Source organism: Corythoichthys intestinalis, chromosome 15 (assembly GCF_030265065.1).
Source record: "Corythoichthys intestinalis isolate RoL2023-P3 chromosome 15, ASM3026506v1, whole genome shotgun sequence".
Taxonomy (NCBI): Eukaryota; Metazoa; Chordata; class Actinopteri; order Syngnathiformes; family Syngnathidae; genus Corythoichthys; species Corythoichthys intestinalis.
The window spans coordinates 51,073,565-51,087,939 of record NC_080409.1 but is presented as its reverse complement, the minus strand read 5'-3'; the positions used below and the strand labels follow the sequence as shown (position 1 = coordinate 51,087,939).

The 14,375-nt window shown below is 40.5% G+C and overlaps 1 protein-coding gene across 1 annotated transcript in view; it reads left to right on the top strand.

Moving 5' to 3' along the window:
- The window catches only part of LOC130931481 (cleavage and polyadenylation specificity factor subunit 3), a 22,065-nt gene extending 7,690 nt beyond the window's left edge, over positions 1-14,375 (top strand). The window contains exons 9-19 of the mRNA XM_057860330.1: positions 2,767-2,942; positions 3,000-3,158; positions 6,799-6,945; positions 7,007-7,159; positions 7,237-7,345; positions 7,408-7,506; positions 7,580-7,674; positions 10,218-10,305; positions 13,705-13,771; positions 13,854-13,950; positions 14,028-14,375. Coding sequence (XP_057716313.1) covers positions 2,767-2,942; positions 3,000-3,158; positions 6,799-6,945; positions 7,007-7,159; positions 7,237-7,345; positions 7,408-7,506; positions 7,580-7,674; positions 10,218-10,305; positions 13,705-13,771; positions 13,854-13,950; positions 14,028-14,141 — 1,304 coding nt within the window. The 3' untranslated portion in view covers positions 14,142-14,375. The remainder of the gene's footprint in view (positions 1-2,766; positions 2,943-2,999; positions 3,159-6,798; positions 6,946-7,006; positions 7,160-7,236; positions 7,346-7,407; positions 7,507-7,579; positions 7,675-10,217; positions 10,306-13,704; positions 13,772-13,853; positions 13,951-14,027) is intronic.

Here is a 14,375-nt window from a genome sequence, read left to right as displayed (position 1 = left end):
CATGCCATTGACGGCCATGTTTGTCAATGCCAATGATGGCCATGTATATCGCTTCTATTGACGGCCATCTACGACCGTGCCATTGACGGCCAGTGTACCTCCATGCCATTGACGGCCATGTATGTCCCTTCTATTTATGCCGATGTACTTCGATTCCATTGATGGCCAATGTACGTCCATGCCATTGATGACAATGAAGGTCCATGCCATGGACGGCCATGTATGTCGCTTCTATTGATGCCAATGTACTTTGATTCCATTGACAGCCATGTACATCCATGCCTTTGACATCAATGTACGACTATGCCATTGTCGGCCATGTACGTCCATGGATGGACGTACCAATGTACTTCGATTCCATTGACAGCCACGTACGTCCATGCCATTGACACTGATGTACAACTATGCCATTGTCAGCCATGTACGGCCATGTTATTGACGGTCGTGTACGTCCGTGCCATTGACAACCATGTATCTCGATTCTATTGATGCCAATATACTTAAAAAATTTGATTAAAAAATCATTTTTAAAATGGGTAACACAGTTGTGGTCAAAAGTTTACATACACTTGTGAAGAACATAATGTCATGGCTCTCTTGAGTTTCCAGTTATTTCTACAACTCTGATTTTTCTCCGATAGAGTGATTGGAACAGATACTTCTTTGTCACAAAAAACATTCATGAAGTTTGGTTCTTTTATGACTTTATTATGGGTTAACAGAAAAAGTGATCAAATCTGCTGGGTCAAAAATATACATACATGGATCTGAAAAAGCGAATCATTGACTTGAACAAGTCAGGAAAGTCACTTGGAGCCATTTCATAGCAGCTGCAGGTCCCAAGAGCAACAGTGCAAACAATTGTTTGTAAGTATAAAGTGCATGGCACTGTTTTGTCACTGCCACGATCAGGAAGAAAACGCAAGCTATCACCTGCTGCTGAGAGAAAATTGGTCAGGAGGGCGAAGATTCAACCGAGAATCACCAAAAAGCAGATCTGCCAAGAATTAGAAGCTGCTGGAACACAGGTGCCGTGCAAGAAGGAAGCCCTTGCTCCAAAAGCGGCACCTTAAGGCTCGACTGAAGTTTGCTGCTGATCACATGGACAAAGATAAGACCTTCCGGAGGAAAGTTCTGTGGTCAGACGAAACAAAAATCGAGCTGTTTGGCCACAATGCCCAGCAATATGTTTGAAGGAGAAAAGGTGAGGCCTTTAACCCCAAGTACACCATGCCTACCGTCAAGCACGGTGGTGGTAGTATTATGCTGTGGGGCTGTTTTGCTGCCAGTGGAACTGGTGCTTTACAGAGAGTAAATGGGATAATGAAGAAGGAGGATTACCTTCAAATTGTTCAAGATAACCTAACGTCATCAGCCCGAAGATTGGGTCTTGGGCGCAGTTGGGTGTTCCAACAGGACAATGACCCCAAACACACATCAAAAGTGGTAATGGAATGGCTTAATCAGGCTAGAATTAAGGTTTTCGAATGCCCTGACTTAAACCCCATTGAGAACTTGTGGACAATGCTGAAGAAACAAGTCCATGTCAGAAAGCCATCAAATTTAACTGAACTGCACCAATTCTGTCAAGAGGAGTGGTCAAAGATTTAACCAGAAGCTTGCCAGAAGCTTGTGGATGGCTACCAAAAGCGCCTAATTGAAGTGAAAATGGCCAAGGGACATGTTACCAAATATTAGTGCTGCTGTATGTATATTTTTGACCCAGCAGATTTGATCCCTTTTTTCTGTTCACCCATAATAAAGTCATAAAAGAACCAAACTTCATGAATGTTTTTTGTGACAAAGAAGAATCTGTTCCAATCACTCTATCACAGAAAAATCAGAGTTTTAGAAATAACTGGAAACTCAAAGAGAGCCATTACATTATGTTCTTCACAAGTGTATGTAAACTTTTGACAACAACTGTACGTTAATTTAATTACTGTACTTTTTTTTTTTTTTTTTTAAATAACAATTAATTATTTTACAATTTTTTTTTCTTTAACCTCTTCTACGACTCAACTAGCTTATTTGTTTGTTATAAAAATCAGTAATGGAAGTCAAAAATGATTTGAAGTGGTGGAAGGGACTGGTAGTGGATGATCATTTCTTTAGTGTGTAGATATTTATTGCCATATATTTGTTAATTTGATATATTCATTTCCATATTGTTTTGTGTTCTGACTTTATTTGGATATGAGTGCAGCTATCAGCTTCTTCTCTGAAGCAAGGTCAAAGCAGAGAACATGACATAGCTGTTAGTAAAATTCCCCTTTCTTGTGAGCCACTTCATGGGTTAATATGGGGGCCTGCTTATTTGTGTTTGGAGTATTAAAAAAAAAAAAAAAAAGTCTATGCATTGGAAGGTTGAGATGGAATCCTCTGGAAGGCACCTGGGCCAGCTTTTCTCCTTCTCTTAATAAATATAGCTTAGGTGATTATTGCTTTCCTTTTGTTCCTGAATTGTGTGTCATCATCCCATTCGTTAAGAGAATTAAAGAACCTGTAAAAAGAGAAAATCAAATTTTTCCTCTTCAAGTGCCATGGAAAGCGCTAGACGTCCAATCCATAGATCATTACAGCCAACGACTAAATAACTTGGAAGTCAACTGGCATCAAAGAACAAATTGACTTCAACTTTGAAGAGTTCTTTTGTAGTGTAAAATATTTGTATGCCAATTACTTTGGTGTAAAACCTGCAACTCAATGTCTCTGTTATAAATTCTGTCACGTCCCGTCGATTTCCTTTCTACCACATCACTGCAGACGAGTACTGGCAAAACCACCCGGAGCTCCATGACATCCCCATCTACTACGCCTCGTCCCTGGCCAAGAAGTGCATGGCCGTGTACCAGACTTACGTCAATGCCATGAACGACAAGATCCGCAAGGCCATCAACATTAACAACCCTTTTGTTTTCAAGCACATCAGCAACCTCAAGGTATGTTAAGTATTAAATATGATGAATATGAAAACTTCAACCATGCAAAATTTCTAGAGCATGGACCACTTTGACGACATCGGACCCAGTGTAGTGATGGCTTCCCCCGGAATGATGCAGAGCGGCCTCTCCAGAGAGCTTTTTGAAAGCTGGTGCACAGACAAGAGGAATGGAGTCATCATCGCCGGATACTGTGTGGAGGGAACTCTAGCTAAGGTCAGCTAGCAGTATTACAAACTGGGTTCGTACACCTTTTTCATGTCCAAATTTAAGCACTTTTTAAGGACTTTCAAGACCAATTTGACAGTTTTTCCAGTACTATGAAACAATATTATATTAATGTTTGTGCCAAATAATAACTGCGAGAGTTTTAAATCCGCGCTTTCGATTCATGTCGAGGGCAGTGCTCGATTTCAAATACTTCATTTGTTACAGTGCTTTAAAGACGCGTGATTGAACAGGCTCTCGTGATTGTAGAACGGCAAGCTTGCGCGTGATTGGTGTAATAGAGTAATGTAATTATTGTTGCGACGTCTCATTGGTGAAATTAGTAGCGCTCCTCTTGGAAATAGCATCGCTAGCAAAAAAAGTTTAATACGTAGAATAAAGAGGAAAAATGTAACGACTCTTGTGTAGCCCAAAGTAGCGACGTAAGAGTTGTTTTTTTTTTCACAAATTTACTGAAGCAAAAGTAAAAAGTATGGCTTCGTAAAAATACTCTTAGAAGTACAAAAAGTCGAAAAAGTACATGTAGCGCGTGACTACCCACCTCTGCTCAGTAGTGTTTTCGTCAACGACGACTGTAACGAAAATATTTCGTCGACGAACAATTTTTTCATGAGGATGCCAAGACAATAACAAGCTAAAAACGTTTATTGGGAGACTAAAACATAACGACACGAATGCCAATGTTCGTCTGATGAGAACGAGACGAAAATGCGCCATAGTTTTTGTCACATGTTCACAATGTGTGTCTGGTTGTGTCACTCATGTGACGTGCTGCGCCCCACCCCAATTCACCCGCTAGTTTCCTCTCCAGTCTTCCCATTGCCTGTTTTTAGATACACACGCAAGAAGAGAGAATATGCAATGTTGCTTTAGCCTTTACAGGTCTGTGGTGAGTGATCATCAGACATTGATTGTAACTCGTAGCGTTAGCACAGCAGTTGCGTTAGCATCAGGCTATTGCTAACCCTGAAACTCTCTGTGATGAGTGATCATCACACACCAAATGTAACTTGTAGCGTTAGCATAGCGATCACTTTCGTGTTAGCATTAGGCTATTGCTAACGCCAAGCGTCATTTTAAACTCAATTTTTTTTTCATACAGTTCATGGAGTGCTGTTTGGTATATATATTTTTTCATTTTACAGATAAAAACATTTATATTACACGTCAACTAAAACTAGACAAAATTACTCTTGAGTTTTCGTCAACAAAAAGAAGACAAAGACAAACACATTTTGAGATGACTCAAATATGACAAAGAGAAATAAAGATTGTCTTTCAAAAGACTAAGACGAAAATTAAAAGGGCTGCCGAAAACAACACTGCTGCTCAGCACAGACCTTTAAAGCAGGGGTCCCCATCTGCCATGGACCGGTACCGGTCCGCGGCGCATTTGCTAGCGGGCTGCACAGAAATAATAATTTATTAACGACCGCATTTTAGCTGAATTAACTTGCTTAACACACCAATATCCCTGTCTACTTTAGATATAATACTACAGGATAGATTAGAATGTCGTCATAGAAATCCATTGATTGGACTGCTAGCAGGACATCTTGTTTAGTATATATATCTATGTGCGCTTGTCCTTGTATGACTAGGCTGCTGGCGCAGCAAATTTGTTGCCCCACACGATCAAAGATGACTGGAAAACAGACGTCTTTGGAGAGATTTTTTTACTGCGAAAAGGGCACATGACGAGCCAGAAGATGAGCCTACAACCTCGAAGACCCACGAACTCCAAAGGAGTGGATTCGTGACCCGTTTGTGAATAAACCGAGTGATTTGAGCATGTCTGTGCAACAGGAGGATCAGCCTGTAGAGATCGCAAATGACGGCAACCTTAAACGTACATTTGAGACAACAACTCTACCGAGGTTCTGGATTAAAGTCAGTGTGGAATATCCTGACATCGCAAAAACAGCGCTGAAAACCTTGCTACAATTTCCAACATCGTATCAATGCGAAGCGGGCTTCTTAATTAATGCTTAACGACACGGCAAAGTTGTTAACGGTGAGAGAGCGGTGTGCTGTTGTTGTGTGCAGCTAACATGGCAGGATGTGTCTGAGGATAACTTTTTTCCATGTCCGTCCATGATGAAACGTAAGTTAATATTCCTTTCATTAAAGAAATGTTGTAGTTTTTACTTTGGAATCGCTGCATTCGCGGCCATTTTTAGCGTTACGCGCATGCGCAGAACCGCATAGTTGCAATTTTTGATGGGTTGCAAAATTTGTCAGAACACCGGTCCGTGGAAAAAAAGACCCAAATCACACCGGTCCGTGGTGCAAAAAAGGTTGGGGACCCCTGCTTTAAAGGCTTCATTCCTTTGGCTTTGAATCAACCCTTCGCCTCCAGATGCGGAGGTGAGGCCAGTACCTCGCAAACCGAGGCCGTGCACGGGCTTGACTGGAGGTCCTCTCCGCCTCTGGAAACTCCAGGTATCTCGCAATCCGGCTCGAAGGACCAATTAAATGTCAAGTTCAAACAAAATCCTTAGATAGACAGTTATAATATTACACTAAATAAGGAGAGAAGGCACTCAGTTTTTGTGAACTTGCGCAAGGAGTGCGGGAGGGACTAAATAGTGGAATTCTAGATTACAATATGCAGTTACCATATGCCTGTGCTTCCTCATTTTTTATTCCTCATCACTGTACATATCTTTTTTGAAGGGCAGATTTTTCTTGAGGAAGATCAACTAATCCACATGTTCATGTTTAAGTAGACTGCGTTTCGTGGAAACAATATGCCGCCCTTTCCACCATTGTAGTGGCTTATTTTTCAGGGTTAAAAACTCACGATCTCTGTACCGCTCCACACTTCACACAAGCTCTGTCCCATGCGAACAGATCTGCCTGCCTTCATCACTTCAAAGTCCGACTTTTGTTTTCGTGGGTGCGTTAAAAATCAATCGCTGCACGTCGCTGGCGTCGGTGATCAAACTTTCCATTATTTAGCATGTTGCTTTGTTGGCACTACTAGTTTCGTTTTGGGCTCTGAAAAAATCGCGACGGAGCGTGCGTTACAGTGGTTTTGTTAGCTCTTGTGTTGTTATGACACGCCCGTGACGATCGGGTAATGACGGCGACTACTAGCGGTTCTGCCGAAATTAATGGGAAGTTGAGGCAAACACGACTGTGAGTAGTGCTTGTCCATATTATATCATGCGTGCGGTCTCGATCTAAGTGCGCTGGGTGGTGAATGACACAAGCGCAGCATGTGAAGTAAAAGCTAATTTATTATAATATTAAGCAATGCATTGAACTAGGCATTAGAAGCCGGTTCTTGTGCTCGCAATAGCCGAATTCTATCTCTACTATCGGTTCATTGAATATTTAATAGCTAATTACTGTGGAATGATAACTTTACTATCGATACAGCTGTATCTCTCACCTTTAAAACCGGATACCCGGTCGTATCAGTTTATCGTTCTCAAGCTTACTGTACACGTGACAGAAACTGTTGCGCATTTTTGTCTCATTACGTTTTACTTTTAGTCTCCCAAAACACATTTTTAGCTTGTTATCGTCTCATCATCGTCATGAAAAAACATCTTCGTTGACGAAAACAACACCAGTACGAAGGTGAATACAACTTACGGTAGCATCCGCGTTTATTTCGCAGCACATCATGTCCGAGCCAGAGGAGATCACCACCATGTCGGGACAGAAGCTACAGCTGAAGATGTCGGTGGACTACATCTCCTTCTCAGCCCACACGGACTACCAGCAGACCAGCGAGTTCATCCGTGCTCTCAAACCTCCGCACGTGGTAGGAAAGAGGATCCAAAGTCAAACCGAAACTGTTGAAAACAGGCTCTCGTCGCTTTCAGATCCTGGTCCACGGCGAGCAGAACGAGATGGCGCGACTGAAGGCGGCGCTGATCCGAGAGTACGAGGACAACGATCAGGTTGACATCGAAGTCCACAACCCCCGCAACACCGAGTCCGTCACCCTCAACTTCAGAGGGGAGAAACTTGCCAAGGTCTCAAAACTCCTCAAATGAGAGAAGCAAATATCTTCCCTCAGAACTGTAATGTGATTGTCTTCTACCGTTTTCAGGTGATGGGTTCTCTGGCGGATCAGAAGTGCGTTCAAGGTCAGAGGGTGTCCGGCATCCTGGTGAAGAAGAACTTCAACTACCACATCCTTAACCCCTCAGACCTTTCACGTGAGTGCTCAACAGTCCATACTTCATTCCACGCGTTCTCACCACACTGTATGTTCTCGTAGTGTACACGGAGCTGTCCATGAGCACGGTGAAGCAAACCCAGGCCATCCCCTTCACTGGACCGTACTCGCTGCTCGTCTGCCACCTAAGGAACCTAACAGGTGCGCCAAAAGTTGATTTTTTTGGTTTAGGAAACACTGGTTTTGTCTCGGGTTTGATCATTCTCTCCATCAGGTGACGTGGAGGAGCTGGACGGAATGGAGAAGAAAACCCTGAAGATCTTCCAAAGCATTACGTTGATCCACGAAATCGGCATGGTCGTGCTGGAGGTAAAAATTTGGATTAAGATTGGATTGGATTAATCGATTCATCTATACATTAGTTAGAATTAGGGTTGTTCAGATCATGTTTTTTTGCTCCCGATCCCATCCCGATCGTTTGAGTTTGAGTATCTGCCGATCCCGATATTTCCCGATCCGATTGCTTTTTTTCTGCTCCCGATTCAATTCCAATCATTCCCGATAATTTTTCCCGATCATATAGATTTTGGCAATGCATTAAGAAAAAAATAAATAAAACTCGGACGAATATATACATTCAACATACAGTAGTTAAGTACTGTATTTGTTTTGTTATGACAAATCCTCAAGATGGCATTTACATTATTAACACTCTTTCTGTGAGAGGGATCCACAGATAGAAAGACTTGTGACTTTGTATATTGTGACTAAATATTGCCATCTAGTGTATTTGTTGAGCTTTCAGTAAATGATACTGTAGCCATGCCCAAATGCATGATGGGAAGTGGAACCATGACTGTGCGTAGTGCTACCAATTGATATATCTTCTCTGCGTTGGGAAACAACATAAGATGTTAAGAAAAAGATCAATTGCGACCTTGCTTCCCCACATTGCTTCCCATGATATTTCTCATCGTAGGGAGAGGGATTGTAAGGCTTTAGCCACATAAAAAATGGCTCCAAAGACTGTCAAAATTCTCTCTACTCATTATACGCTGCCTTTTAGCGCTAACTATAGGTAAAATGGCGTCTTTATAGATTGAACGCGACAATGCGTGAGTGGGTCATGCAGCGCATGCGTTAATTACTTAACGCGATTAATTAGAAAAAATTAATTACCGCCGTTAACGCAATAAATTTGCTAGCCCTCCTTTAAGCAAAAACTTCTCTGGATGAGTGTAAGACATTTTGTCTGTAATGTTAAATACAATTAGAAAACGATTTAAATAAAAAATATATATATATATGTTAAAAAAAAAAGGCATGTCCGATATTTTTTTGCCGATTCCGATATTTTGAAAATGACGTGATCGGACCCGATCGATCGGGACATCTTTAGCTAGAATAATTGAGTAATAAGGATTACGAATGTTTAATGCGCTGCAGAATAAAATTTAGGATATGTAAAACAAATAAACAAGTGTTAATGCTTGCAATAATACCGTATTGGCCCGAATATAAGACGGTGTTTTTTGCATTGAAATAAGGCTGAAAAAGTGGGGGTTGTCTTATATTCGCGGTCTAGACATTATACTCATTCACGATGCTAGTTGGCGCCAAATATCATTGAAGCGATGTTCTGTCATGAGAGATCTCAGCTACTCTTTTTAGTTTAACCAGTTTGCATTATTTTATTGCAATGTTTTTCCTTATTCAGTTTTGTTTCAAGACTACAGTTAGTTAGACCTCACTTTGATGGTTATTGCCGTTATTGCAATTTTGTTGTTTTATCACAATAGATTGGTTTATTTACATTTCAAAAACCAGAAGCCATTCATTTACGAATGTGATTGCACTTTAGTTTACATTAGGGCTGTCAAACAATTAAAATTTTTAATCAAGTTAATTACAGCTTAAAAATTAATTAATCGTAATTAATCACAATTCAAACCATCTATGAAATACGCCATATTTTTTTGTAAATTATTGTTGGAATGGAAAGATAAGACACAAGACGGATATATACATTCAACATACGGTACATAAGTACTGTATTTGTTTATTATAACAATAAACCAACAAGATTGCATTAACATTAACATTCTGTTAAAGCGATCGATGGATAGAAAGACTTGTAGTTCTTAAAAGACAAATGTTCGTGCAAGTTATAGAACTTTTATATTAAAACCCCTCTTAATGTTTTCGTTTTACTAAAATTTGTAAAATTTTCAATCAAAAAATAAACTAGTAGCTTGCCATTGTTGATGTCAATAATTACACCATGCTCACTCATGGTACTAACCCATAAAATCAGTTAGCAGAGGGCGCCAAACACCAAAACGCAAGTAACAAGTGGGCATTACACTGTACTGTCATTTTAGTCTGAGCGGGGCATGTGCGTTAATTGCGTCAAATATTTTAACGTGATTAATTTAAAAGATTTATTACCGTCCGTTAATGCGATCATTTGTACAGCCCTAGTTTACATATTTAAAGGTTCAGATATTAAGATTTGAATGAGGCAAAATAACATGCCTTATCTCTCAAATATATTGTTATAATCATTTGTTTTGGATGTACTGTAATTCATTTCTGTATAAAAAAATAATTTGGTGTTCAAAAAGTCTTTTCAAACTTGAGTCTTAAAAAAGAGGGGGTCGTCTTATAATCAGGGCCGTCTTATATTCGGGCCAATACGGTATTTATTTTGGCCTTAAAGCGGACTTTGGTACAGCCCCCTACGGCAAGGCGTGATGCACAGAATAACGAAGTGTCAGGTCAATAGATTTTTAAAGTGTATGCCTCTTTGCTTATCGAATTACTCGAGTTAATCGTTGAAGCACTAATTTGAATAATCAAAAGAGAAAATCTGACACCGCTATTGTCAGTCTTTCATTTTTTTTTTCTTTCAGTGGATCGCTAACCCCCTCAACGACATGTACGCTGATGCCGTCACCACAGTGGTGTTGGAAGTCCAGTCCAACCCCAAGGCTCAGAAAGGTTGGGCCAAAAAATGCTTAAAATCTTCACGTTTTATGTCATTTTGTTATTGTAGATTTCCAATGAAATGCAGATTAGGTATGGGAACCTCTGGGTAGTGATATAATCAGGGGTGCACATAATTTTTTTGCCCAGGTTCTCAGAGGAGGACCTGGAGATGGTCCTCATTGAGCTTGAGAGCCGACCCGCCTGAAGCGATAAATTTATGACAAGCTTTACTTAGAGCCAATTAACTTTAATTAATTATATTAACAATTAATGCTTGATTAACATCAACTGGCACAACAAAATTGCCATTACTTTGAAGTGAAATGTAAAGAAATAAGAAGCACCAATTCAAAATAAAGGGCATTATGCGGCTCCCACATTAACTCCAAGCCTTTTTAAAAGTGGGATATCCTCCTCATAAGACCTCATTGAACGTGCATGTTTAGCTTTGTAAAATGCGAGCAAAAACACGTTTGTCAGTGCATGTCGCTGTTCATTACCTTTATTCCGCCACTTGTCCATAGGGCGAGTGGGGTCCTGTTTGACATCAATAGTTTGCTTAATTGCCACATGCTCTCTGTTTTTTTCGTGCTTTTCAAAGTTTGGATGGCTGAAATTCTTTGACCCTACATAAAATGCGCTGCTCTTATCGGCGACATTTGGATTCTCACGGCACATTTTGTACCGCATTTCCGTGCGAGCATCATTTGCTTCTAGCCATGGTACCTCCTGTAGCCACTTTTCAGCTAAAGTCCTTTTTTTTGGTAGCTCCGGTGACGTCTCTGTCGTCTGTCTGTCTTTTGACGGGGGTGGGGGAACACGGAAGTAATTTAGTGATGGCCAAATGAAGCCTCATGAAGCAATGAAGCTTTGCAGCCAATTGGTTTGCACATGTAGCAAAGCTTCATGGTGCTTCATTGACCCTATGGCGCCATCAAGTGGTCTAGAAGCCCAAGAGGTCAACATTGTTAAGAATTCAATGGCTATTTGCTTAAGACAAAGATATGAATGTGCTTGTTAGTCATTTAGTATGTGAACAAAATACAACAAGTGCTAAGGGTAATTTGTTATTCATTTTTATTTAGAAATAATAGCTTTCCCACAGTGGCTGGCTTTAAACAGTTTCTTTTTTTGTTGGAAAATATTTCACCAGCTTTAGAAAATATTCTTTCACAAGGCACAGATGAAGCTGGGGTGCAGAGAAATGTGAGTGCCAGTTTATATAAATTTGGGTAGGTATTCTTTTGTGCCTCCCAGTACACTAATGGATTGTTCATTCTGTTGATGTTTGGTTCAGATACGTAGGTACACACACACACTCACATTTATATTAAAGTAGTTTTTCTCCCTTACCTTATTGAAAGCAATCAAATCAAAATGTTCCCATACAGGGGAGGATCGCTCTTTTCGCGCAGGTTCCATCGCAAGCAAAGGACAAGGCTCGAAAAAAGATTGCACTGGTTGCACTGTTGTGCACAGATGTAACAAGTACAGGAGCCCGAAATCCACAAAATGTGAGATAACAGGCGATCGCCATTGCGTTTTGCAACCAATTTATACCGTAGTCTGTCCTGTTTTTGCAATGTGCGCCAAACGTTGGATCACTTCCGAAGCACTCACGAGATTCAGCCGTCCGCCGGCGAGGCTTCCCACGTCATCATTTCCGGGTTTTGCCGAAATGAAGCGCGCCTCGCTACAAGCTTCGTGGAAACCCCCCTCCCATTACTCGACACAGGCTTCGGAACCTCGGCTCATTTCGTCCCATCACTAAAGTAATTACTCAGTGTGGCCTGCCTCTTCAAAATTTTGAGAAGTTATTTTCTCGTGTCCGCCGCAAATACAGTGGTCAGCCATCGGTACGCAAACGCGTATGGAAGCCGTTGAGGGCCAGCGCATTTGTCTACGTCCACCACTTATGTGCACCCCTGGATATAATGCTCACGATGATGATTATCTCGTGATATGGCGGTTGAACAATTATGGATAAATGTAAATTGAATGGAATTGGGAAATCATTCTAAGATATCCTAAAAAACAACTAGTAACCTGCAAAATGTGGCAAAATGAATTTTGACATGTGAAATTTTATTGGGTTATATGGCATTTTTGCAGGTCATGCACGACCATGCCACTGATGGCTATGCATATGCAAATTTTCTATTTTTCCATTCTTATCTTAAATGGCAGAAAAACTTGTGTGGCTCTGATTTTTGACTATACACTTATACAGACCATTGACATTCAACTGGCACCCAAGTAAGGCTATGCCAATGTGGGCTATGAACGTCCAAATTTTCCATTCATATTAAATGGCAGAAAAACATGTGGGATTTTTTACTATTACAGCGCATATTGGACGTGCATAGCCATCAATGGCATGGACGTGCATGACCTGCAAAAACTGCCATATAACCAAAAATTAAAAAAGCTACATACACCCCCCCCCCCAATAAAAAATGCCACATTGCAAAATCAATTTTGCCACATGGCAAAAAAAAAAAATGCCACATGGCGGAATCCATTTTGCCACATGGCAAAAAAAAATGCCACATGGCAAAATCCATTTTGCCACGTGGCAAAAAAAATGCCACATGGCAAAATCCATTTTGCCACAGGGCAAAAAAAATACCACATGGCAAAATCCATTTTGCCACAGGGCAAAAAAAATGCCACATGGCAAAATCCATTTTCCACATGGCAAAATCCATTTTACCACATGGCAAAACAAAATGCCACATGGCAAAATCCATTTGGCCACATGGAAAAAAAATGCCACATGGCAAAAAAAATACCACATGGCAAAATCCATTTTCCACATGGCAAAAAAATACCACATGGCAAAATCCATTTTTTCACATGGCAAAAAAATTGCCACATAGCAAAATCCATTTTATCACAGGGCAAAACAAAATGCCACATGACAAAATACATTTGGCCACATGGCAAAAAAAATGCCACATGGCAAAATCCATTTTGCCACATGGTAAAAAAATGCCTCATGGCAAAATAAAATGCCATATGACAAAATCCATTTTGCCACATGGCAAAAAATGCCACATTGCAAAATCAATTTTGCCACATGGCAAAGACCATTTTTGGTCCTCGGCCCTGCTGAAAAATTCATTGCCATTGACGGTGCTAGACGTCCAATCCAGTCAAAACAATATATCTAGCACCTTCAATGGGAGCCAGTGAGCTAATGTAGACACTATTCTAATGGAAGATTTTATGTAGTAACCTGTTGGGTCCTTTATTGTTTTTGATTTTATTCCAACAAGGACACCTTTTTAAAACAATATTGATTCCTGGAGGTAACATATCGATAACCTTTTTGGGCTACAAAGTATATATATAAAGTCGTAATTAATCTTCTCACACGGCCTAATACTTAGTGTGTTTGACTTTGTTTAGTCATGGAAAACCAGAGTTCCGTTTTGGACATGGACGTCTTTCAAAGCCGACTAGAAGTAATGTTACAGTGAGTAGCCTCGCACTATGTTTGCGTTTCATATCGTCAAAATGGGTAGGGTTTCAAAGCTTTGCTCGGTTTGCGTCTTCAGGGACATGTTTGGACAAGACTACGTGGACGTCGGCGATGGCCAAAACATCTCGGTGACGGTCGACGGCAAGACTGTTAACATTTGCTTGGAAACACGGGTGAGGTTGCTCAAGATAATCTTGATGGATACTGTAAAATTTCTCCAAATTATGATTCGTTTGTTCCTCTCGAACAGTCGGTGAGCTACGAGGATGAGAGCACAGAGGACGATTCTCTTCGGGAGTTGGTGGAGCAGGCTGTGCTGCGTCTCTTCGACGCCCTCAACCCCATCAAAGGATGTCACTTTTAGTCATTTTCAGCATCTGTCGTTTTTACTTCTTGTATACGTTGTCAAACTTGAAACCACGTGCACTGACATAGTTATTTTGACCTTTAATGTGAACTCTGAATTTGTAATTGCACTAAATGTTCAGTATTTAACAAATTTGGATTGATTGTCATCTTTTGTCACGTATATACAAACAATCATTTAAGAATAGGGCTGCAACTATTAATTATTTTAGTAGTCGATTAATCTGTCAAC